The sequence below is a fragment of the Haemaphysalis longicornis genome, unplaced genomic scaffold (genome assembly GCF_048455015.1).
Source record: "Haemaphysalis longicornis isolate Haplotype H1 unplaced genomic scaffold, Haemaphysalis longicornis Haplotype H1 scaffold_2, whole genome shotgun sequence".
Classification (NCBI taxonomy): domain Eukaryota; kingdom Metazoa; phylum Arthropoda; class Arachnida; order Ixodida; family Ixodidae; genus Haemaphysalis; species Haemaphysalis longicornis.
Window position 1 is genome coordinate 144,524,830 of NW_027526295.1, and position 25,631 is coordinate 144,550,460.

A 25,631-nucleotide genomic window follows, 5' to 3' on the forward strand; every position below is an offset into this window, starting at 1 on the left:
GGGATCCGAACCCACGACCTCCAGAATACCGGTCTGGTGCGATAACCACTACGCTACCGGTGGGGCTACTTTAGCCTCCACTTTCTGGGGTATTTATGTTCAGGTATTTTTGTTTCCTGCGCTCTGGGGTGGTAGCCAGCGCCACTCGGACTACTCGGGGTGAAGGGGACCTTCTTTTTTAACCCCCGGGCCGTCACTCGAGCGTCTACGACATGTCGAGAGTGGTCGACCAGTGTTGAACCCTCTTAAGCTCCCTGTGGCACCAAGACTGCCAGAACAAAGGCCCTCGCTATGCATGTAGCGAATCAGAATAGGAAATGAGGGGCTCGTTGAAAATAAGGCAGAAATAGGAATTGGCAGTCAAGACAACCTCGGAAAGCAAAGGGGAGGATGTAGTACGTCAAGATAAAGAATTTGGAAAATAAGAAAGTGGAGAAAAAACAAGAGCGCCACTCGGTTTATTCTAACGTTTATTCTAACTTTTCGACGTATCGCAGATGTGACGTTGTTCCAAAAGATCTGCGCATTTACGTTAAAGCCGCCACCTCCGACCTGTCTCAAGAGCTTAAGGCTGGGTGGGCGCTATGCCTACATAAAGCATCCAAGAAACTTTTGAATATTGTTATTGACCGCGATAACTCACAACTAGAGCAGATCCTCAGTGAGGAACGAAAAGTCACTGACCAGGTAGACTTGACGCCCCATGAAATTAACCTTTTAAAAGTGTTTGCAGAAAACAAAGAGCGCCAAGTAGTTCTAACAAAACAGAGAAAGCTGCTTCGGGACGGCATAACTTCCCCTCTTGAAAAAGTAGACACGTCTTTTTTTCCTTCCCATGCAAGCCCCGAAAATATTCCTGACCTGAACACCTCACAGCTCAAAGAGTGCCACATAGTAAATCTTTCCGACACCCCCCTCACTGATTACGAAGAACGCGTGCTATCAAGAGGCTTGAATTCTTGCCCTACCACTGACAGACAAGAGGAATTCCAACTCTATAAGGACCTAGAGAACTTTTTCCGAACGGTTAGGCTGAGCGAATATTACTATGGCAAATCACAAGACCCTAATAGGGACACTAGGCTGCCATCACTATGGCATTGAACTCGTCCTCCACAAAGAGACAAATGCTTAGACATCTACATCAAGGCGGTACAACGTGACATTCCAGCTCAATGTAAAAACCGATCACCGCATCACAAAATCTCTCACAGAAAGAGGAAGAGGCATTAAAAGGTTTAAGCGGGCGCTCCGACATTACAATAAAACCCGCCGACAAAGGTGGCGCAATGGTTATTATAAATAAGCAATACTACATCACTGAGGCAGAAAGACAGCTCAGCCATAGTTCTTTCTATAAACCAACCGACACCTATCAGACTTCACAATTTAAGAACAAGGTAAGCCAGACACTGATGGCGCTCGTCAAGGACAAAAAAATTCTGGAAAAAACTGGAGCCTCACTTCAAGTTTTAAGTCCAGTTCAAGGACGATTTTATATGTTGCCTAAAATACATAAAGCAGGAAATCCAGTCAGACCAGTCATCTCCGGTATAGGTACGGTAACAAATGATCTCTAGTTGTATCCATAGCTTAATCAAAGACATTCATCCCACACTACCTTCGTATGTAAAGGATACAAACCATTTTCTGGCTGATATTATGGATCTAGTTATACCGGAAGATAGCCTGCTAGTCACTCTCGACGTCACCTCGCTATATACAAATATTCCACACTCTGGCGGCACCCGATCTGTCATCCATGCGTACGATGATGCTTCCCAAGAGAATTCAATTGATGGTGAAACTCTCGGCGTGCTTTTAAAGCTTGTCTTGGAGGTGAACAACCTTGAATTCGACAATAAGCACTACGTACAAATCGACGGGACCGCGATGGAACAAAAATGGGACCTAACTATGCTAATATCTTCATGGGCACATTGGAGTCTGAATTTCTAAGCAACGCACAGCTTCAGCCTATTTTCTATCGAAGGTTCATTGACGATTATTTTCTCATTTGGTGCAATGGGGAAGAGGAACTTCCAAAATTTATATCCGCTTTCAAAAACGCCCACGAGACCATTTCATTCTCCCACTCATATTCCGTATCTGCCATTAATTTTCTCAATGTTCCAGTGAGAATATCAGACAACAAGCTTGTGACCTCAGTGTACAGGAAGCCAACAAACCGACATCAATACTTGCATTTCAAAAGCTACCCCGTTAAACACTGTAAAGTCGGCATACCATACGGTCAGTCTCTGCGTTTTAGAAGGATATGCTCTAACCCAGTTGATTTTGCCTCTAACTGTCAACAACTAACTAATGACCTAACACGACAACAATACCCACCGTCTGTCATCAGTGACGCCATTATGAAGTCTGAAAAACAAGACACCCGCCACCTGATAACACACTAAAAAGCGAAATCTTTGAATACGACCCCCAACCTTATTCTAACACATGCCGCTTCCTCCTACAACATTAGCTGCATACTCAGAAAGCACCACAACATTTTACTTTAAATCGAAAGGTTGCGAAGTGTTTTCCCTGAGCCTCCCCGCGTCGTGTATCGACGTGCGAGGAACATCAGAGATATTGTAACTTCATTTAACGTCAACACCCCCGTTTCCGAGGCAGCGGACCCTGCAATAAGCCTAGGTGCAAACTGTGCCCCATGATGACTAAAGCCTCTGTCGCCACCAGCACCATGTCTTCATTCTCTTTCCAAATAAGAGGAAACTTTGACTGTGACAGCGCAAACATTGTCTACCTTCTTGAATGCACCATATGCCACGCCCAGTGCGTTGGTCAAAGTGAGAATCCGTTTAGAATGAGAATCAACAACCTCCGAGCACACAAAAAGTCCCTACCACACCTTCCCCTCTCTAAACATGTAAAAAATATAGGCCACCCCTTCCACGCGTTCACAGCCATGGTGCTTCAGTCCATTTCAAAACGCATTATGACCGTGAAGCCCGTGAATCGTACCTTATTTACAAGTTTAACACTGTCTTGAGCGGCATAAATGAAAACACAGACCTATTGTCTTGCTTGCCTAATCAGGAACCGGCGAAGGCTGATGCCGCGAGCCATTGAGAAACTTTCTTATTAAAGAGAAGCGTTTTTACTTCTTCTTTTCTCTCTTTTTTCTTCAAATATGTGTACAGTGTACTGTGTACGTAATGTACTTAGTACTGTGTCAGTGTACTGCTTGTGTATTGTTGCCGCACCGTATAGGCACGAATGTACAGGTCCGCGCAGAAGTAAACGGAGCACTGGAGCGGTGGCCGAACTGCATCGCTGCGCCGCGTATGGGCGCCGGCGGGAACCATGGAGCGCCAGTTAAAGAGTGTGTTCGCACTGCCCCCGACGCCCTATCTGATATGTTTAATCGCCGCACTGCTGGCGTGTCATGCTCGGCGAGACGGTCTTCAAAAGGAAGCGCTGGGCTATAGAGGGCCGCTCGCTGTATTGCCGTGCGCAGGCATCAGCGGCGACCGAATCCGCTGCTCATGCGCTGGACAAAGCTGCGCGCCCGGAAACGTGCGTTGTTGCGCGCTGTAAAGGGCGGCATAAAATTGTAGGCCACGGCGGTTCGGCATAGCATGTAATTGCGATATAATTTATTGTAAGACGGCAACAAAATTGCCTTGGAAAATATACAGAGCATATTCACAGACATTTTCGTTATTCGAGAAAAAAATCTCGCTTCCTCCATTTTTTTTTTTAATTTTAAGTTTGTCCCAAGTTATTGCTGCCACTCAGCCCATTTCTGTTCTGAAGAAAGGTAGAAAAGATGTCCATGCGGTGGAAATTCTGTGTTAGAGAACGCCGTAAAGAATAGGTACAATCATTTCCTGCTATTACGGCGGGCCTCACAGGGCGAATATTTCGTTGCCGCATTAAAATCGACGCTGTTATTTTTAACGATCACCTAATATTAGTTAAGAAAGTGTTTCAAATTTAAGTTAAACATCGCATTTATTTGAAAGATGGCTTCACCGCATGACCTTTGTGTTTTGCAAAAAAGCGCCGTCAGGGCCCTAAAATGACCGATGTGGAGTATAGTCGTAATGACCGATGACGCCCATACTCGTCATCGGTTAATTTGGTACAAATGATCATGACGGCTATCCTCGTCAACGGGAGCTAAAGTTAATGCGACAACAAAATGTTCGCCCTATGAGGCACGCCGTAATAGCAGGCAATGTTTGTACTCATTCTTTACGGCGTTCTCTAACACAGAATTTCCACGGCATGGACATCTTTTCCCCCTTTCTTCAGAACAGACATGGACTGAGCGGCAGCAATAACTTGGGACAAACTCCAAATTAAAAAAAAATGTCGGAAGCGAGATTTTTTTTTCGTACGAAAATGTCTGTAAATGTGCTTTCTATATTGTCCAAGGCAATTTTGTTGCTAGCTTACAATAAATTATATCGCAATGACATGCTATGCCAAACCACAGCGGTCTACAATTTTATGCGCCCTTTACAGCGCGCAATAAGGCACGTTTCCGGGCGCGCGCAGCTTCGTCCAGCTCATGAGCAGCGGATTCGGTCACCACTGATGCCTGTGAGCGGCAATGCAACCAGCGCCCCTCTGTAGCCCAGCGCTGCCTTTTAAATGCAGAGCATTTCAGTAACTCACGATGTCACCCGCGTTGGCGTCCGTAGTCCGCGTCCGCATCGCTCCCCCTACACTATATAAAAAAATAATACTTGCCGGCGCCAGGTTTCGATCCCACGACTCTGCGGGCGGAACGCAAGGTGCACGGTACTCTACCAACTGAGCCACAAAGCCGACACAGAACGGAAGGTTACGAACGTGCCTTATATCCTTGACTCATTCAACCGTCGGCCAGAGCTGCACCCTCTCCCCCGCGTCCTTCTCGCCTTCTCTCCGCTCGCAACGCCCTCTCTCGCCGCGTTCGGTTCGGGCGCACAACAGGTGGGGACGTGCGCAACACCCTCTCTCGCCGCGTTAGGTTCGCGCGCAAGAACAGGTGGGTCGCTCGCATCGCGCTCTCTCGCCGCGGTCGGTTCGCGCTTAAACCACATATGTCGTTCGCGCGCGCTGCGGTCGCTAACATCTGTGGCGTGATCGTGACGTCAGCATCACGCGTTCGCGTGGTGGCGATTTCGGCGCTATAACACTCTCTCGCGAGGGGCATTGGATTGGATTCGATTGGATTGGCTTGGATTGGCTTGGATTTGGATTGGATTGGATTAAAGTGGATTGTGTTGGATTGTGTTGCGTCATAGCCGTGCCACGTTGCGTCATAGCCGCTCCACGTTGCGTCATAGCCGCGGCAGGGGGTCCACGGCACGTTTCACCATCGACTTCATCGACAATGTCTACGCTGGAAGACAACAATTACAACAACAACAACCAATACGTAATTCATACGACTTGCAGGCGCGCCCCCCCGCAGAAATGCTCTGCATTTGATCGTGCCCCTCGCGAGGGGGATGTTTTTTAAAAGCGAGTGCTCCCGGATAAAAATCAAGAAATGTCACTTCGTACGAACATTCATTGAGTTCTTACGACACCGAGTTCGAAATGGCACGCTTACTTAAAGAAAGCAACGTGGAGGCGACTATCCGGCTTCCCACGCCCTAATGCGCGAAAGAGCTTAAGCGTTTTCTCGGTTCTGTGGATCTTTACCGTCGGTACATCTCCCGCTTCAGTGAAATTGCCCATCCACTGACCTGTCTGCTCAGCAGAGATGCGACGTGGAACCGGGACTCTGACTACGAACTTGTTTTCACGCAGCTTCAGTACTGTCACGGAAAAGCCGATCCTCGCGATATACGGTGCCGCCAGACCTTGTGTGCTCGCTTGCGACGCATCCAGGTAGGTATGGACATCGTCTTGAAGCAATCTCATTATGAAGGCCGGGAGTACCCAGCGGCAAACAATTCGAACAAGCTGCTCAAGATTAAGTTAATTACGCAACAACAAATTTTAAAGACCGTCTCGCCCAGCATGACACGACAGCTTCACATCAGATAGGGCGGCGGGGGCAGTGCGAACACACTCTTTAACCGGCGCTCCATGGTTCCCGTCGGCGCCCATACGCGGCGCAGCGATGCAGTTCGGCCACCGCTCCCATGCTCCGTTTACTTCTGCGTGGACCTGTACATACATTTCACCATTGTACCCCTTGATTTATTTTATTTTTGTTTTTTGTATTATTATCATTATCATTGTGTGTCCTTTTGCACTGAACAATTGCTATTGCTTATATGATCCTGCATGAGCCCTCTTCGAGAACTACATGTGGCTCTGTATATCTCCCTGTTTGTATGTGTTATTTAGCCTTATGTCCAGTTATATTTCCGTATTTATGTGATCGAGTTTAAATTAGCGTTACTTTGCATTGTATTGTCCTTGTATTGCATGACCTTGCCTTTCTCCGTCCGTCTCCTGGACGGCCGTCACGTTTTACATAGGAAATCGCTTCCGCGTTTTCACCCCATGTGAAACTACGTGCCGTTTTGGGGCTTTCTTCGAACCTCTTGCATCTCCGCATTCCCCCGCTGCGGTTCTCGCGCCCCTCCCGCTAAAACCGCCCTCCCTTGTCTCAATCCCTCTCTTCCTTCCTTCCTTCCTCTTTCTTTCTTTATTTCTTTCTTTATTTTTTTTTGTGTGTGAGTGTGTTAACGCTTGCACTGGGAGCCCGTAATTAACTTGGTCTCCCCCACAGTTTTTTCCTAACCAGTCAATTTCCAGTTTAAAAACCAGCAGGAAGCGAGCCCCTCCTTAGTCCCTCACTTTCTTGCTTTCCCGTGGTGACTTCAGTGCCATGCAACGCCTTCCTCTTATCCTATAGGGACAGGGCGGCCGTTGTATGGCGCCACCGTCGCTTCAGCCAACAGCGCCGCCCGTGGCGAACCGCTCGTCAGTGGAATGCCGGTGGCGGTCAGCGCAGCGTTGCTGTGCATGACTTTCTGTCGTTCTGCTGCGGTGCGGCTTGCAAAGCGTAGATAACCACAAGGACTTCTTTCAGATCGGTAAATCTTGAGCGTGGAGGTGGCCTTTGGGAGGCATGCCTTGTGTGTGATTTACGCCCTTACTCAGTACTTACGAATACCAGACGACGCTCAGTGCGCCGAGCTGGAAGTCAAGCTGGAAGTGCAAGTCCATTCCTTCTTGCGAATTCTTCACGCCTGCATGAAGTTTGGCATATCGAAGAATATACTGCAGCTAAATTCTCCTACAAAGTCGATCCAGGAATGCTGCGGCGCGGCCTTTAGCAGTTGATGACGAATCGGCGTCGTGCACAAACGAAAGACAAATTTGGGGGTACCTTCTAAAATTTACCTTAAAACATAAATTAGGATGGACGACGCTTCCGTAACGACATCAACTACGGTAGAAACATGTTTAATTTCACAGAAGTACGCTTAATACAGTAATCGAAAATCGTAATTACAGAATAAATACCGCATGGCAGTAGAACGTTATTGCTTGTCGTGGAAAAGCATTGCTTTACAAGAATTTCAATGGTTGCTGGCTAGTTGGGTAATGGTTTTTCAAAAAACAATTCCTGCGTGGCTAAAGGACGAGCGACAGGAGTGTGCCTAAAACCTATACTTAGTTTCACAACTGAATACTGCGGTCATTTTACAAGCTGCCACCCATGCTTGAAAAATCATGCGCTCCTCAAACGACGATGATGGTTTATCGCAAAGCTTTCTCGTGTGGGTTTCCTTGGTCGCCTTCTGGATTTAGACTTGTGACTAGTGAAAACTTTGAATTATACCAGCACGCAGTTTGGCCTTTTAAACGCAGAGTCGTTAACGTTCACTATTTCCCCCTCGGTTTCGCACGAAGAAAGACTTTGTTCGTGCGAAATCGAGGGGGAAATAGTGAAAGTAATGGTTGAACGCGAAACGTTTCGCGTTCAACCATCGTCGTCGTTAAACGGAAGGCTGAATGATTTTGCTGTTTGATTTTGCACTTCCATGCACCCCTCTCCAAATCCTAACTGCTTCCAGTGTGTCGGAAATGCGTTTGCGCTGGAGGGTTACTGTTGATGCATTTATATTTGAGGCAACTAACCGCGCGTTTTTGGTTTCTTCACAAGGTATTGCACGATTTTTAGGTGCTCAGTAAAGAATACTTCAGCATTAAAAAACACTGGCTTAAGTTAACACTGCCACAATTTTTAAACTATCGGTGCCAGCCTTTATTACACGCAAATTGTAAAACGGGAAGGAAAGGAGGCATGGTTTGTAGCTTGGGCTGTTGGGTGGTTGAATAACTTTGGCTCCTGATAAATGACCGCTACAAACGTGGGAGTTCCGCTTCGGCTCTCAGGCTCCCATGCTGTGACAGTGTCGCTCACCAAAACCGAAGGCACAAAGCTCACGGTTACAGAAAGGAAGTGTAAACTGCGACAACGTTTCCATGGCCACACGGTGATCGATCTCGTATGTAGGTGCCTTTCTCTTCAAAGGCCACGTATCGAGGTATTCCAGTGTTAAGGCTGGCGTGGGAACAGTAATCATTGAAACCAGTGAACATAATTTAAAATAGTAGGAATAAATACTAATATTAATAGTTTTATTCCTACTCAGATCGCGCGGAGCCAGGCGCAGAGCGCTGCAAAAAGCGCTCATGTCAATATAGCCCATTTCCAAACTAAGAAGCTTCAAAGAAGTTTACGTAGCCATTAGTGCATTCAAGAAGAAATGAATACAAATAATAGTAGTTTTATTCGTACTCAGAACGGATGGAGCCAAACGTAGATCACTGCAACAAGCGCTCATGTCATTGTAGCACATTCGCAAATTTAGAAGCGTCTGACAAATTTACGTAGCCGTTATTACATCTAAGAACTCAACACATCGGTGTAAACATCATTTCACCGCACATTTCCGCTCACAATACCACCTAAACGTTCAAGGCACCGAGGTAAACACGACAAAAACAACGGGAGGCTGCGTAGCCCAATGCACCGGCTCATTCCACTAACGAAGGGAGCGCCGAGTGGTGGCGCCACCCGTCCAGCTGCCCGGTCCCTATACCCTCGTCTGCCTTGATCACACCCCCCTTTCCCCTCTGTTCCCCGGAACCACTCCAACGCTCCTCCCTCCCCCCCCCCCCCCTTGCGTTTTGAGGCTTCGCAGACTTCTGTGTCGCGTAGAGCCGACGTTTTGCTTGATATATCTTCTCGCCCCGCCCACAATTGAAATGTATTTAAACCCAACTGATTCGGCTATTCGGTATTTAAACCCAACTGATTCGGCCAGTGCTATTCGGCTTTTGTCGAAATATTTAATAGGGCCGAATATTAAATATTTCGAAAAAAGCCGAATAGCACAGGCAATGACGACTGCAACCTTGATATGTATCTTTACCGAGTCCCTCGTCCCGTATCTTTCTGTTCTGCTACATGCATTTACGAGGCACTGGCTCCAGCAGTTCGGATATGCCAATTGCTAACCCCGACCTCCGACCACGGTCTACGTGGCGGCCGCTGGGAAAGAAGACGTTCTACGTCTCCCGCGGTAGTCGAGGGGCGGCGCTAGTTGTCCGGCCTCAGAGCTCTTGTAAATATAAACCCCCGCTTTAAAGTCGAGAGAGAAGCCGCTGCGGGATAGCGTAATGGCGAACGCACCGCACCGGTTATGCTGAGATGTGGGTTCGAGTCCCGCTCCCGGAAAAACGGCGGATTTTTTCTCGACTTATATTTTCGCTTATTTATCAATGTATCAAAGAAACGTGATAGACACACGTCATTCGGCCCTATTAAATATTTCGAAAAAAGCCGAATAGCACTGGCAATGACGACTGCCACCTTGATATGTATCTTTACCGAGTCCCTCGTCCCGTATATATATATATATATATATATATATATATATATATATATATATATATATATATATAAATATAAATATATATATTTATATATATATATAAATATAAATATAAATATAAATATATATATATATATATATATATATAAATATAAATATAAATATATATATATATATATATATATATATATATATATATCCCAACCGGCGGGCATTTTTTCACCACTTTCTTTTCGACTCGAAAAATTCTTCATCTCTTTCTATGACCCACCACAACCTCCCCTTTGCTTTCCGAGGTTGTCTTGACTGCCAAACCTTATTTTCTGTCTTATTTCACGGAGCCCCTCATTTCCCAATTTCTGATTCGCTACATGCTTAGCGAGGGCCTCCGTTCTGGCAGTCTTGGTGCCAAAGGGAGCTTAAGAGTGTTCAACGCTGGTCGACCACTCTCGACATGTCGTAGACAGTCGAGTCACGTCCCGGGGGTTAAAAAGAAGGTCCCCTTCACCCCGAGTAGTCCGAGTGGCGCTGGCTACCACCCACAAGTGCAGGAAACAAAAAATACCTTAACATAAATACCCGAGAAAGTGCTGGGGAAACATCCCCGTCGGTAGCGTAGTGGTTATCGCACCAGACCGGTATTCTGGATTTCGTGGGTTCGGATCCCACCCGGCGGGCATTTTTTCACCACTTTCTTTTCGACTAAAAAAATTCTTCATCTCTTTCTATGACCCACCACAACCTCCCCTTTGCTTTCCGAGGTTTTCTTGACTGCCAAACCTTATTTTCTGTCTTATTTCACGGAGCCCCTCATTTCCCAATTTCTGATTCATTTATATATATATATATACATATATATATGTATATGTATACATATGTGTATACATATAGATATACATATATGTATATATATATATATATGTATAAGGCCACGGGAATGTACTCTTTTATGTACTTTTGTTGACAGCCATCTTTTTTGAAATATTTGAAGAATTTTGAGGGGTAACAGCCTCCCCGGTAGTCTAGTTGGTATGACATTCTACCGGTATTCAGAAGGTCGCGGCTTCTGGACCATCCAGCAAGAATGTTTTTGTCCACTTTCCTTCCACCTTTTAAACATTTCAAATGCCATATCTGTTGCTGTTTCTGGAAGAATAATTGAACCAAAGCAATTGATTAATTGCTTGAATTTTTCTGCAGTTAATCCTTTGGTGCGATCATACAGGAACTTCCGAAACTTTTCAGCAATGAAGATGCTCTTCAGGCAAGACATGTATGCGTCGCAGGTTTCATTCCGGTGGGCAAAAACCCACACGTAACGGGTGGCATGATCAATGAACAAGTGAATAATTCTTTGGGGGGAACCATAGTTCGCAAAACCTCCGATTGCCTGCATTGCCAAATAATCAAATGGTTGTTCTAATGGTGGTTGCGATTTCTAAGAACCGAAACGTGCGGTGTTCGTCTTCTCCAAGCGCTTGCAAGTGCCGCCTTCCTGAAAGTATTTTTATACGTCGGTGGTGAGGTCAGGCCAACAATATTGAGGAAACAGAAATCGCAGTCTCTTCTTGACTCCGACGTGGCCTCAAGAGTCATGACCTTTCTGAAGAAGAGATGGCCGCAGAGCAGCACGAATGCATACTTTTTTTAATCTCTCTGCGCGTCGCTATGATCATTCCGTTGTCAGTGAGGTGCTTGCAATGCGCTTTGTCTTTGGGATGCTCGTGTAGTTTCTCAGATGATAGAAGCTGAATCGCCGGGTTTCGAGACAGTGCATCGGCTTCGATTATTTCAGTGCCCTTTGGGTGCATCATGTTATTACCACACATGAAGAACTTCAAGAGCCATTGAAACAGGCGACCTCGAGGATTTTTGATGCTTTTCAGCCACTGGAACGTTACGTAGTGCGTGACCACTATAAAAGGTTTCCCATGCAGGGAGCAATGCCACATGTCGACAGCATCAATTATAGCCAAACAATCAAAATTTGTTGCTGCGTAATTAACTTAATCTTGAGCAGCTTGCTCGAACTGTATGCCGCTGGGTACTCCCGGCCTTCATATTCACATTGCTTCAAGACGATGCCCATACCTTTGCTGGATGCGTCGCAACCAAGCACACAAGGTCTGGAGGCAACGTATATCGCGAGGATCGGCTTTTCCGTGACATAGTACTGAAGCTGCGTGAAAACAAGTTCGTAGTCAGAGTCCCGGTTCTACGTCGCATCTCTGCTGAGCAGACAGGTCAGTGGATGGGCAATTTCACTGAAGCGGGAGATGTACCGATGGTAAAGATCCACAGAACCGAGAAAACGCTTAAGCTCTTTCGCGCATTAGGGCGTGGGAAGCCGGATAGCCGCCTCCACGTTGCTTTCTTTAAGTGACCGTGCCATTTCGAACTCGGTGTCGCAAGAACTCAACGAATGTTCGTACGAAGTGACATTTCTTGATTTTTATCCGGGCGCACTCGCTTTTAAAAGCGGTTGCAATGGCATCTAGATGCGACCGAGGGTCTGAAAACGTCTCAGAATACACCACAATGCTATCAAAGTAGTTCGTGACGTGCTTCAATTGGTGCTTTGGCAAGATGGCCTTGACAGACCGCTAGAAATTGGCTGGGGCGTTCCGGAGACCAAAAAGCATGAAAAGCCATTCGTAGTGACCGGTACGTGTTAGAAAGGCTGTTTTCGGAATGTCTTCTGGATGCATCTTGACGTAATCTTGAAGTAAACAGAGGTGATGCCAGCCTTTGGGAAGTACGTCGATTTCCCGATAGAATCAAGAAATCGTTGATGCGAGGGATGAGCTGGTAGGCAGGCACCGTCACTGCGTTTAGCTAGCGGTGGTCTATGCAGAAATGTAATCACCCTTGCCCTTTATTATTTGCCAGAAGAGCTGGAGCAGCGTACGGCGACATGGACCGCCATATTACGCTTTGCGTACGTCGTTGTCTTTGCGGTCAGTTTCCACGCTGTCGGCTTCTGAGAATCGATAGGGGTCTTGCAGATGAGGACGTTGTTCGTGACAGGAATGCGATGCATTTCAGTAGCGATACACCCTATGTCAGTTTGTGATTTTGAAAAAAATACCTCCTCGTACTTGCGGAGAAGCTGCTTAATGCCGACCTCTGAGTTTTATTTAGGTGATCCATACTGTAATCTTCAATTTCCTGTAGACAAGCCTTATTTTCAGCCGTGTAATGGGCGGCGAGAGTGGAGGACGTCATTTCCTTGGCGCAGCGTCAAGGTGTCAAGGTCTAGAGACAAGTTGAAGGGACAGGCACTGTCCAATTGCAGAAAAGCTGCCTAAGTGCCGACCTCTGAGTTTCACTAGGATGATCCATACTAGAAGCTGAAGTCCCTGTGAACGAGCCTTCTTGCCAGCCGTATAATGGGCGGTGCGCTGCGAGTTGAGGACGTCATTTTTTTAGCGCAGTGTCACGGCGCCAAGGTCTGAAGAGAGAGACCGGCATTGTCCAAGCCAAGTCGTAGGTTTCTCTTCATGCTTCGTAGAACATGTGCTTTAATTTCCTTGGTGATTTTTCCCATCCGTATCTTCAAATTCAGGCGCCCCAAGGTTTTGATAGATGACGTATCTTGTTGAACAGTGATGCATGAATCTTTCATTATTTTCACGTGAAGAGCGGTTAGCTTCGCCTCGCTCATACAGGTTTTTGTGGCTCCGGTATCAAAAGTAGCGCCGACGGCGCACCCGTGGATTAGTGCATTTACCTATTACCATAGCTTTGGGTTGCCCTTCTCGTTTCCCTTGTCGGTAGCGAGGGCGGAAATTCTTGCGCGTCGTGGACATTGATCGTGGACATTGGACATCTTTCGTGGCAAGCGTTCATTCGTAGTGTCTGCATTCTGACATGGGTGCTCGTACCGGCAGATTAGGCGGACGCTGATGGGATGTGCTGTTCGGTGCACTGATCTGCACATGTCCACCTGGTGGAACGCGCTGGTACTTAAGTCGCTGCATAGAGGCCTGTACTCTGAGCGCAGCCGAAAGCCGCGTTTCTGGGGGTAGATGCTATATTCCCAGCAAGAGCCATTTTCATATCAGCAGAGAGACCGTGGATGATCCCCGATATAAGGTGCTCGTCCATTAGGTCGGGAAGGCGTTCCAGACACATTTTAATCGTAATAGTGCTTGACGCTCTGGCCCTATTTCAACCGACAATGTATGAATTACGGAAGAAATCTGCGATGGCGCTTGCGGATAGCTGTGTCATGCTGCAATGAGGTCCTCCCAAGATCCTTGAATGTCAAACAATTCAGTAAGGTACCAACGGAAGGCCTCAACTTCAACGTAACCGGATAAGTGGCACAGCTTTTCTCGCTCGGTCCATGCAGCGGCCGCAGCCTTCACCCCGAAGAGTAGAAGCCACTTGTCGAAGTGAACGTTGTCGTGTGCTCCCGAGTACTCCGGAATGACGATAACGTCCTTTGATATGTACTGATGCGGGTTAGCCCGGTAAATCCCGTAGACTGGTGTAACGCAGGAGACATTGGTTGGTTGGTTGGATCCTTAAGTCAGGGCGCGTACCCACGCGGGGGATTGGCCAAGAAGCTGCCTGTAATGATTAGGCTGTGACCCGATTTATTTTAGAGAGAGAGAGAAAAAAGTGAAGGACGAGAAAAATATTGAGAGAAGGAAAAGCAAATCGTTGGATAGAACAGGATAGTCAGGAAAAAAAATTGCGAATGAAGATATGGCTGTCTAGCAGAGCATCCGGCCTGTCGCCGCAACAAAGGAGTGAAAGGGGATCACAACATCTCTGTGGCAATATCCTAGCACGGAAGCACCCAGGGAAAGAATAACGGTTAAAGATAAAGGGGGATTCAGCCGATTAAACGTGTTCACAAGGTGTGTGCATCGCATCGAGGAAAAGCTGCGGCAAGTTAAAAGAAAGTGTTCGATTGTTTCAGGGGCCATGCAGGAAGGGCATTGGGGAGATAAAGCTTGACCAGATTTGTGTAGATAAAAACTTAAAAGGGGGATTCTGCAGCGAAATTTTGTGATTGCCACCCCACATTTACGAGATTCGCAGAATTTAGGCTTCCAAAAGTGGGAGGTAATATAGTCGGAGCATGAAGAAAGGGCATCCTGCCGATTAATTTGCAAAACTTGAAGGCACCTGAACCTCGCCCCCAAAAGAAAACTGTCAATTGAGCAATTCACGACGGCCGGACCCCCAAGAGCCAAATTGGCTATGGTCTGCCAGTTCATTGAAGATTATCCCTGCGTGACCAGGGACCCACACTAACCGGATCTCACGAAGCTGGTAAGGAACGAATGAACGGAATGACCGGAGAAGGGAAGAACCTTTATCATTTGTTAGAGCGGTGCACATGGAGAGAGAAGCATGGCGGCCAGCCATCCACCTTTATTGGCAACATCATTTTCCTCGTCCACCACTATCGCACCATTCCGTTTATTAGCGTCTATTCGCCCGTTCCAGCCAACTTCTTTGGATCATCCCTATGTGGGACGTCTCTCTCTCTCTCTCTCTCTTTCGCACACACACACACACAAACACACACACGCACGCACGCACGCGCACGAACGCACACACACACACAGATTGTGGGTTCCATCTAACCCTTTGAACACGGATCATTTGTTGTCGACCTTGTTTTTTTACGCCTGTATCGGGAAAAATGCATCATCCTGTAACCCTTTCAAGCCCTGATGAGATTGATTTCTGATGATCGATACCTCAGATTTAGTGGGAACAAGCTCTGGTTTTGGAACGTGAAGCAGCTAAAAATAGAGAAAAAGGCTACTCTTCGTTTTTAGCTATGAAACGTTACTTATTTCATTACTAGTTATACAACGCTTTTGCAAGTTTCGCATTGCTACAGACTTATGCAAGTTTCACCATATAAGGGCTGTAGTAGTGGTCATGTTTTATTTCTCTTTGGGTGCATAAACATTTTTCCAAATAAACAGTGATGTGTTGCGGATTTAACGGCAAAACCTAGACCCCTCCCCCATTTGCAGGCGTACAGCCAAAAAAGCAATCGAATGCATATGGTCATTGGTATTTTAGGTTCGGAAGCCCTTAACAACAAGGCGATGCACCTGTCATCAAAATTGACCCCTGAAACATTGCTATAAGAATTTAGTTATCATTTTTTACGTTTTGTGAAAACGATAACGGTAGACCAAATGTTCACTGTTGTTTCATTGAAAATTTGTTAGCGTTTCTGCAGTGACACTCGCCCTTCAACACAGAAAAAATGCGGTATTTCTTACCCACGCGGCGCACTGTGTAACGTGCGTTCTCCAGATGGTAGCACATTTTTCTGAAAAAAAAAATGGCAAGCACTCCTTTGATATAAAGTGACACGTTCTTTGGGGAATTTCGAGGTATAGCGGGTACAACTAGCGAGCGCGTTGATGGATCGGGTGGTGGCGATTACGATTGTCTCTGTCAAGGCGAAAATTTCTCACGCGATAAATTTGTCTAAGAAACGCTTAGACTTAGCTGTTGTGTTGCGGTAGAATCTCCGCAGTTGTCCATTAAAAACGTTTTTCTATTTCGAAAATTAACGCATGGAAGTAGAAAATTTTAAAACTGATACTAGTGCACTTGGAAACAACTCATTGAGAGGTAGATAATGTAGTGCACGTTTCATTAAAAGCATCATTTTAGGGAAAACTAAATTACTCCATTCAAACTGCTTTGGGCCAAAATAATAAACCTCTGCTGCACATCTGTTCAAACCAACAATCATTTGTTTGAGAACGACACTTGGCTTTAAAGCTATGTGGCGCACTAGGTTGACAAACGAATTGGCGCAGCTTGCACTAGTGATGCACCATTGGAGAAATAGCTCTGCTGGGGTCGAATTAGCTTCTGCCCACACTGACAACGGGCATTAGGAGACAGGTAGCAGCCGTAACCAAGCAGTGCAAAGCTTTTTTGTACGGCGATGTAAGGCAAATGACATTAAAAGCATGTACAGTGGTTTATTCAGTTGCAATCATCGTCATCCCTTTTGTCTTCGTCGTCCGACGGCACAGCCACGTTGGTCAAAACCTCTAGCCGCGCGTCCTCGCCTCGGAAGACGTCCACTTCTTCGTCAGCTGGTACGGTGGCCCTATCCGCGTGTGGAATGTCAAGAGACGGCTTGACAGATGCGGCGTCATTGTCTTCGGCGCATCGGACCAGTGGCGCGCCGGTCGCTAGATGACGACGACGACGACGACGACGACGACGAAGGCGGGAGCTCGTCATGAGGCGCAAGTGCACGCGCAAGCCTGGACGACGTCGGGCGCTCATCACGAGGCGGACGCTCACGTGCGCTCCGTATTTTTTTGCTAAAGCCACTGCGCAAAGATTGTGCCGAGCAACTCGCGCAGGGCTCGTTTTTGTTTTGGTATTTCTTTGCAAACGCCAACGAATCAAGAATAAAACATCTGTCCATAAAATAGGAGAGTGATTTTACACGGCACATATTATTTTGACAATTATTACCTGGAATGCTTACGAGAACAAGCACTGGTTGTAAAACCATAAGCATCCCAATTATTCATCACGGTAGTGTGCCTACTTTCATTGGTGTTCAGAGTCGGGTTTACGCTCATGTCTAGCTGCAATATATGTGTTCTACATCACCGCTGATGCACTCAGAAAGCTTTCTACGAGCTTCAAATCTGGCTCCTTCGTGTGTAAAAAAAATTTTGGCGGCATCGTCAGTGTTCGCTACAGTATCAAACAGGCAAGGGCACCCGTTTTATTTGTGCCTACCCCCATTAATAAACTCTTACTCCAATTTAGTGGTGCTGCTGACAGAGCCCGTGAGTCTCCGCCAATGGCTCCAACAACGTACGCGCCATGACCCCCGCTACACATAAGAGTGCCCTGTTTAAAATAGGTGATGTCATTACGTTGTGCTTTGTTGGAACAAAAGCAGCCAAAACTTCCAAAAGCTTGTACTGAACACCTGAAGGTTTAACACAAAAAACGACTGTAATATTGCCACCAACCATGTTTAGGGTTTGTTTGTTTTGTTTTTTCCGGGCTGCGCCGGGCTATGTTTTCTGTGTTATCAGTCGGCCAACTGAAGCGCATGTTCTATCTTTATGCCGCACGTGTTATCTCCTTTGATAGAGAGAGTTTCGCGAACTAACGTCACCAGCCTAGCATATTCTTCCATGATCACCAGTGCCCGGGATGCAATTCGACTATTTGAGAAGCCCTCGCGCCGAGAGATAAATGACCGCAGAGCAGACGCCACGGCATTCGACTCGCCGACGCTCGCCTGGGCACGTCGTTTTGTTCACTACTGCTTCGCCGCCTGTGTATTCTTTGAGTTTTTAGGGGAGCACAAGTTCGCTCCAATAAACGTGTTTCTTTGAAGACAACTGCGTCGTCTTTGGCTGCGTGACAATATCACTGCGCATGTCGTCGTTGGTTTACCCCTGTTGTCTTTGTTTTTATTTGGCGCAATCTTTGTCAGTACCCCTTCTCCTCTGCGTTGTTATGTACCTTCGGGAAATAGGACTGGCGCTCTACTAATACAGTTTTTGTGAGACCGCAAGTACTTATAGGTCTCACACCTGTACAATGCTGACATGTCTGCAAATGCCCGCGGGTGCCTCTAATTCGCATTCTTTAAGCACGAAGAGTTGCTAAAATTGCGAACCTTTAATGACTGCTGCGCCAGAAACAAAGCAGTTTTTTTTGTAGTTGAATGATTGGCAACGCCTTTCTCGTAACCTATTGTTAGAAATACACCACATAGGCATTACATTTAGAAAATATATGCCGCAGTCAGTGGCGTTCTTGATTTTTTGTCAATAATGAAGCAGTTTACGAATTATGAGAGAAGTTGTGGGATTGGCAGAAAATATTAGTCATGGCTCGGGGCACACTCAACCTCAGCGCTGGCGCCCGTACGTCCAGCAAGTCTATCGTTGATGTACATAATTTTAGATATAGCAAGGTCGCACGCTGATACTCTAACAATTTCCTTGCCTGGAGGGAATTTTCGGGCGCATATCTCTAACAAAGCGGAACGTTTTGTTCAGTTCTTCCTTCGTCAGAAAGGTGGTGTTCGGCCTCAACGTGGACACATTAGTACGTAGAGGGCTCATATCTATATGACGAAACAAGAGAAGACACTCAAAAACATAAGCTACACTAGGTATTGTCCACCTGTTCGTCGTTCTGAAAGGTTGAAGCAGCCATCTTCACTAATGCCACCATTGTAGTCAGGGGCGGCTTCGCTGGCGCTTTGATTGACTCGAACACGCGGGTATACAGTTGTACCGGCGATGTTTTATTTGAATACCATTCAGAAAATAACTTATTAAATTGTTGCAATTCTTATAGATGTGTGAGGCACACACAGGTTTACGCTTCATATGAATGTTGCAATCTTAACTTTCCATCGATGCGGCTTGATAAGGCATGGGTTGTAGTGTCAGGCTGTATTAGAAGAACAGGGATCGGCTCTTTAATCTATAACTGGCCTTCTAATTTGATTTATTCGTTAATTTGTAACTACCATGCTAATCAACCCATCTTATAATAATGTACAAAATAAAACTGGGTTAAAATAAATTTGGGATATTGTGTTCAGCGCTGGTGTAGGTCGGGTGTACGCGATGCACGTAGTTCTTACTTTTTAAGAATGACCTGATGTATTCCTCGCCAAAATATTGTCTGTGATTGACGAAATGCCTGGAACACCGGTGTGCGTTTTGCACGAAAAATTTGGATTGTGGAAACTTAGAAGTTTGTTTCACGGGCTAAAGCAGAAGCGATGGTTAATATTACTGTTAAATCGGCATTTCGAACAGGCATAAGCACAGATTTTGTACGCACATTTGCTGCACCATGCAAAGCTGCACCATGCATACAGTGTTTCGCTTGGTTTCCGGGGTCAATAACTGGTCTACGGTTTGACCGGGCTGTCGTTTCAGTGTTACGTCGTGCTGGAGAGAGAGAGAATTAACTTTTATTTGCACCCGTCTAAAATGACGAGGGAGAGGGCATTAGCCTAGACCCCCGTTCACCCCCTAACAGTCGGCCGGAATCCCTTGGGATTCGGCGGCGGTCAGGGCCTGACCGATGACAGTGTTTCGCTTGGTTTCCGGGGTCAATAACTGGTCTACGGTTTGACCGGGCTGTCGTTTCAGTGTTACGTCGTGCTGGAACATCGTTACAGCATTTAACTGCTTCTCCGCTCTGAGCCTCGTAATACTGACTTGCCTTGACTCTTTGATCGGCTCGGGGTCTCGATTGAGCTTGAGAGCTATTCAGGATAGTTTTAAAGCAATCCCAGTTCGAACGACGCCTTTTCGGAGACACCTGCAGGAGTTCAAAAATACACTCCCTACCAAACTTGGCCGCTATATTCACGGGCAGCTAGGCGTCATGCTTTGGCTAGGGCACGCCGGCCACACTCTCCAACGCAAGATGTGTTCCCTCCAGGTGGCAGAAATGGGAAACACGAAGCGCCTCTGTGCAGCGGAGTGGAGGGGTGGTTCAGGAGCGAAAGGTGAATATTTGAACCTCGTTTGAGCGAACTGTGAGAAGCCACAGAAAACGCGACAACATCAGTGGGTAAAGGCTTGGATCGCTTGAATTGTTATTTCTATAGCAGTAGAACACAACCGCGAGGGATTGTGGGGACTTCCCCGTCATTTCTTTATTGTGCCTGTAGTGTTTTTGTCTTAATAAATACCCAGGACGGCTTCACCGACACAATCAGTATTCCGAGCATTTTCCTTAGCATTAACGTTCTTTTACACCTTTTATATGTGGTGCGAACATTACGTTTTTTCTTTTCAGGTGTTATTGACACGACACATTCTATTGGGTGCGACAAGTGGTTGTAGTTGGTACAGAACCAGCACTGACGCTTTTGCGACGGGGAATGGGTCCGCAAATGTTGTAGCAGCCCGCACTAAATTTCTCCGACTGTGCCAATTCAGCAGGGACTTCAAGAAGCGTTGATTTTTTGCAGCCGAGGGAAAAAACTTCACTGGCTTGTTGCGATCGAAATCGCTGTTGTTATTCGCAATGTTCACACCTTCCGACAGTCATGTAACGTCACACTACATGTTCTCGGCAATTTCGAGTAACTATTTTAACATAGTCCACCTTCCGTTACAGCGTCAATTGCATTTTCATTCATGGTATATCGACAGGCTGATCAATACATTTGTATATTGAAGGAAGAATTTCCAGCTATTCACTACGACTGTCTTTAGCTAAAGTGTAATTAACGCACTATATCGGCCACCTACCCAAGCACGCCGCAGAAGGATTTGTCTTGTTTGTCGAAACGTAGAAGACGAAAGAGCTGCGCATCTTGTTAATTGACTCCACCTTCTGTGCTGAGAGTTTCTTTTTAGCTTGGGTTGGTGTTCCCTCTTGCGCTGTCCTCCGAACACAAAACTACTCGCAATAGTCTTATCATAGAAGAAGAGGTCTGTCAGGTTTCATGCATATTTTCCGCAACAGCTACCATGAGGCTTTGATATGTCCTCCGCATCAGTAGGACTCTTTTCCACATCCCATATGAGATGAAGTTTACTCGGAATAAGCACGCGCAGTTTCGTAGTGTATTCTTCGCCCGCACTTTCTTTAGCATCCTTGTGTGTAATCTGTATTTGGACTGGATACCCTACGAGCGTGCCAGATTTTCTTAGTACTTTCACGTGCCACTACAGCAATACCAAATATGCGACGATGCTGTTGACTCAGTCTTAACTTTTCGAGATGTACCTTTTCAGAAACACTTTCAATACTGAACTTGTTGCGGATAAACTGTTCGGTTCGAAAAATAAAAAATCTATTCGCTGATTATTCAGCATCGTAAGCCTCCTAAGACTCTCGCCAACGATTTTATTAGCTAGTGCATTCGTTGCCAACGGCTCTATTTTCTAGCGCCCGCGCCCTTATAGTGGCAGCTTGCTCAGCAGGCCTGTTAGCAGAAGACATGAACCGACTCGCCAGCTTCACTTCCACACATTATGTCCCTGCATCCTTAGCTAGACTAAACGGCCTTATATCTAATCCATAAACAAGAAAAGGGGTTTATTTGATACCTTTCACGACACCACGTTCCTTACAGTTGAGGCGTCGAGGTTCAAATCCTACACGCAGTGTTTCAACTTGGCGTGTCACGAACAGGATTACCATTTTAGCTACTAGCCTCCTTCTTCCTATAATTTCACTTATTTCTCGGCTATTCATAATCACCGAAACACTGCCACCCTCTTTCACAGCGAAAACCTTTGCTGTTAACGTTTCCAGCCTTCCACGCTGCCGGCGCTCATGGTGCACAAGAAAAACAGCCATCGTTACTGTCCCTGAAAGGTAAAAAACGTGAAGAAGTGGATATGAAGCTAAGTAGCACCCATCATGGCTTTCGGCATCTTCCTTTTCAACCCGCGAAATGCGGCTAACATTGCATTACGAATGGAAAGATCGAAGCTTTGAAATAAACTTTTGCGGGGTGCTAATAAAAATATGCAGGAACATATCCTCACCAGGCGCGTCAAAGTGCGTGAATAAAGAAGACGGTGTTCGTAAACTGTTAAAATTGTCTTTTTTTTTATTTTTTTTTGACTGCACACAGTCCTCAGCAATTGCACCGTGTCTAAACGCGAACCGATTTTCTTGTGAGAATAGTTGCACTGGTTTTCAATATTCAGGATAGGTTGCGAGACTTTATTTGTATTTTTGCAGCAGATCTTGTTGCCTGGTTAATCAACCTTTAAGCTCAATTTAATGAAAGCAAAGTCCATGCTTCTTGCATATCTACTAAACGATGGTAACGTGGAGTAGAAAGATTCGCTCCCAATTCCTTCTGTATTCCAGAACCCAGGACAAATGTAATAATAAATTAAAAACTTTCCTCTTAGAAGCGCCAGCATGTTTGTACGTGTGTATTTGTGTCGCGCGGACGTGTTCACGCGTGTTAGCAGTATTTTTTCAAGCCGCTACCATGGTCAAGTATTTGAACGACAGCATGTTGCGGCTACATGTAATGATGATGATGATGGTTGGTGTTTAATGGCGGCTACATGTAATGCACTTTGTGGCTACTCGGCACGCAGTACACGTGCCTCCTCATTGCGTTAGGAATTTTATTGTATTTTTAAGAGCGTCTTTCTTTTGGGACTGTCGATAAATGTTCCGACTAAACGCGGTCGAGTTGAGTTCTTTTTCTCTTCTCGGGACCTCCCCGGGTACATTACAACCGCGAGGAAACACGACGAGACGAACACCAAACAGCGCCACGGCATGCTTATTAGTTGCGGCTTTTAGGAATATGACTTCGGGCTTCGCCTCTGGAAACTCGGATACGAGGTTACCCGTTCCGCATTATTTATAAAAAAATAGCCGATTAAACAACGTCAGACAATTCATCCTTGCAAAATAATAAGAGGGCAAATTGCACTACAGGGTATTGTTTACGAACTCGTTGAGTCGGCTAAAACGGCATCAAAAAGCTGCGCCTCGATGTTATTTCTGCACAGACGGTAAGTATACCTAGAAACGCGTATTGTAAATTAGAAGCCTCCATTTTTGAACTGAACGCTGTTGAGGAACAACTTGAATGCAGTGGGAGTTGTGCACCCCGCGCAGCCTCCTGGCTCGCAAACTACTCCTGCGACTCTAGGCCGGAATCAAACGCCGCCGTGTGTCTAACATGGCCTTAAAAGGAGTGATGCGCGACGCGGAGCGGCGTGTGGCGCTGATGAATGCACTCACCAGTGGTCCACGGGAGCAAAAGCGGCTGGTTTCACCATAGCCACATGCACTTTCCGCGTGGCAATGCGCCTACCCAGGCATCGTGCAGCAGCGCGAACTCGTTTTATTTCGGTTTTATTACAAAACACATGGCCCGCTTGTTTTCTCTGTTTTTACGCCATGAGGCCTGTTGCAGCCGATGGAAATTTTCTAGCCGTGATTTTCGCGCCGGCTTTCTGCCCAGTTGGCATTTCCGCCACACGCTCCATGTAAGCCATCCCCGTTAAAATCACGACCGGCTTTATAGGTAAAGGTTGCAACCGCAATAACCGAGTATCTACCGGTTCCGCCGGAGGCAAGCGTCTTCAATTTACGAAGTTGCGTAAGCAAGCCAGTAAAACACGAAAAAAAGGGACAAACGGAATGGTTGATTCGGAAAATAGCAACTTGATTTTTTAATCAACAAAAAAGATTATATGTACAAATTCCACCATTTTACAGATCCCTGTACGCGTGCGTCTCTCATCCAATCTTATCTCTAAAAAACTCGAATTCTTTTGGCAGCACCAAAGCGGACGAAGAAATGGAACACTCAGCCTCGATGCCCGATTGCGACACACAAGGTTTCCCAGATTTCCCTGCTCAATTTATCTCGCGACTTAAACAACGCTTCTGTTCCATGCAAAGCTGCACCATATTAGCACAGTGCGGTGAGAGATTGTCCGATACAGGCGCCTTCTGGCAGAACGCGTGGTTGTCTTTAAGCCGTTCATTATTACAATGCCCCGACTGCCCTATGAGTGACCTCTCGCATGTAAGCGGAACCTTGTACACCTTGATCAAGGAGGACTTGACAAACTTGCGCATGTCCGCTACTCCGCAACCACTACAACTCGCAGAGCGTTTTTTTCTTGACTTACGCTACTCCACAGCCATTACAACTGGCAAAGCGTTTTTTCTTGCCTTTAACTTCTTCGTGTTGAAGATTTCACAGGATTCCCAGTTTTTTCTGGCGCGGAACAAACGACCTGTACCTCATGTCGGCCGTACTTTTTCAATCGATGGGACAAACCATGAATGTACGGTATCATGGTTCGTTCGTTCAGTTTGTTCATGTCAAGTTATAAGAGCATTCGGCGGGCTCGAATGCTGGGGACTCTTGGCCACACAACTTTCGTCTCACGTAACGTGACTTGAGGTGCACGCGAGCGCAGCGCACATCTTGAAAAGCTGTGCGTGAAGTGGTACGGCGTAATCCACGTGTCCTTTTTTATTGTATTCTCTCACCTTGCCATACACGAATGGATGGGGCAGTTCACCGCATAATGTGCGAGACGTCCACAAGGCCACATTTCCTTCTGCTTATATTGCAATCGAGTGTTTTGTAATTACAAAACCAAGAGTCAAAATACTCCCAACGCTAAGACTTAACATTGTCCGAAAAGAGGTTACCAATTAAAAAAATTTTGACTTCCCCGAAAATGCATTTGGCCAAGGACAGCGAGTGCACATATAAAATATTAGGATTCTTTTGAATTATTCAAAAACTCACTTACAACTTCACCAACCACGAAAATGTGGTGTTACGTACCACAGACATGGTTTGTGTACTGGATTAGGGTAATTCGTAGATCCGTTATGCCACCTTGCAGTAATTTCTTGGTCTCTTTGGGTGCTATGGCAATGTCGTTGAGGTGGCTGGTTTTCTCCTTTTTTGACGGTGGCGGCAATTGTCCGGCCCAGGCTTCTTGGACAACCAGTATGACCAAGGCCGCTAGGCAGGCCTTCGCGAGCATTATTGCGCTGGTCGTTTTCGCCATACCCTGCAAAAAAAAAAGACGGCTACGGTTGGTTTTCTAACGGAACATTCTTTCATGTCGTTACCGGCTGTCACTTTGGCGAGATTGGTCTTTCCGGCTATCACCATAGAGTGGCAAAGAAGGAGGAACATTGGCGTGAGCATTGGCACTGAGCCTGGCCATTTTTGAGGTAGTGGCCTAGGCACTGGGAAGTGAATGTTCATGCGAGAAAGTGGTGTTTAACAATGGCAGTGAACGGGAAACAGTTCAGCTCCTG

The 25,631-nt window shown here is 46.2% G+C and overlaps 1 protein-coding gene across 1 annotated transcript in view; it reads right to left on the reverse strand.

Moving 5' to 3' along the window:
* LOC144167431 (uncharacterized) overlaps positions 1 to 25,373 on the reverse strand; it is a 42,063-nt gene extending 16,690 nt beyond the window's left edge. The window contains exons 1-2 of the mRNA XM_077696694.1: positions 25,147 to 25,373; positions 16,094 to 16,143 (exon numbers count right to left, since the gene is read on the reverse strand). Of these exons, the coding sequence (XP_077552820.1) occupies positions 16,094 to 16,143; positions 25,147 to 25,351 (255 nt within the window). The 5' untranslated portion in view covers positions 25,352 to 25,373. The remainder of the gene's footprint in view (positions 1 to 16,093; positions 16,144 to 25,146) is intronic.
* Positions 25,374 to 25,631: the final 258 nt, after the last annotated feature.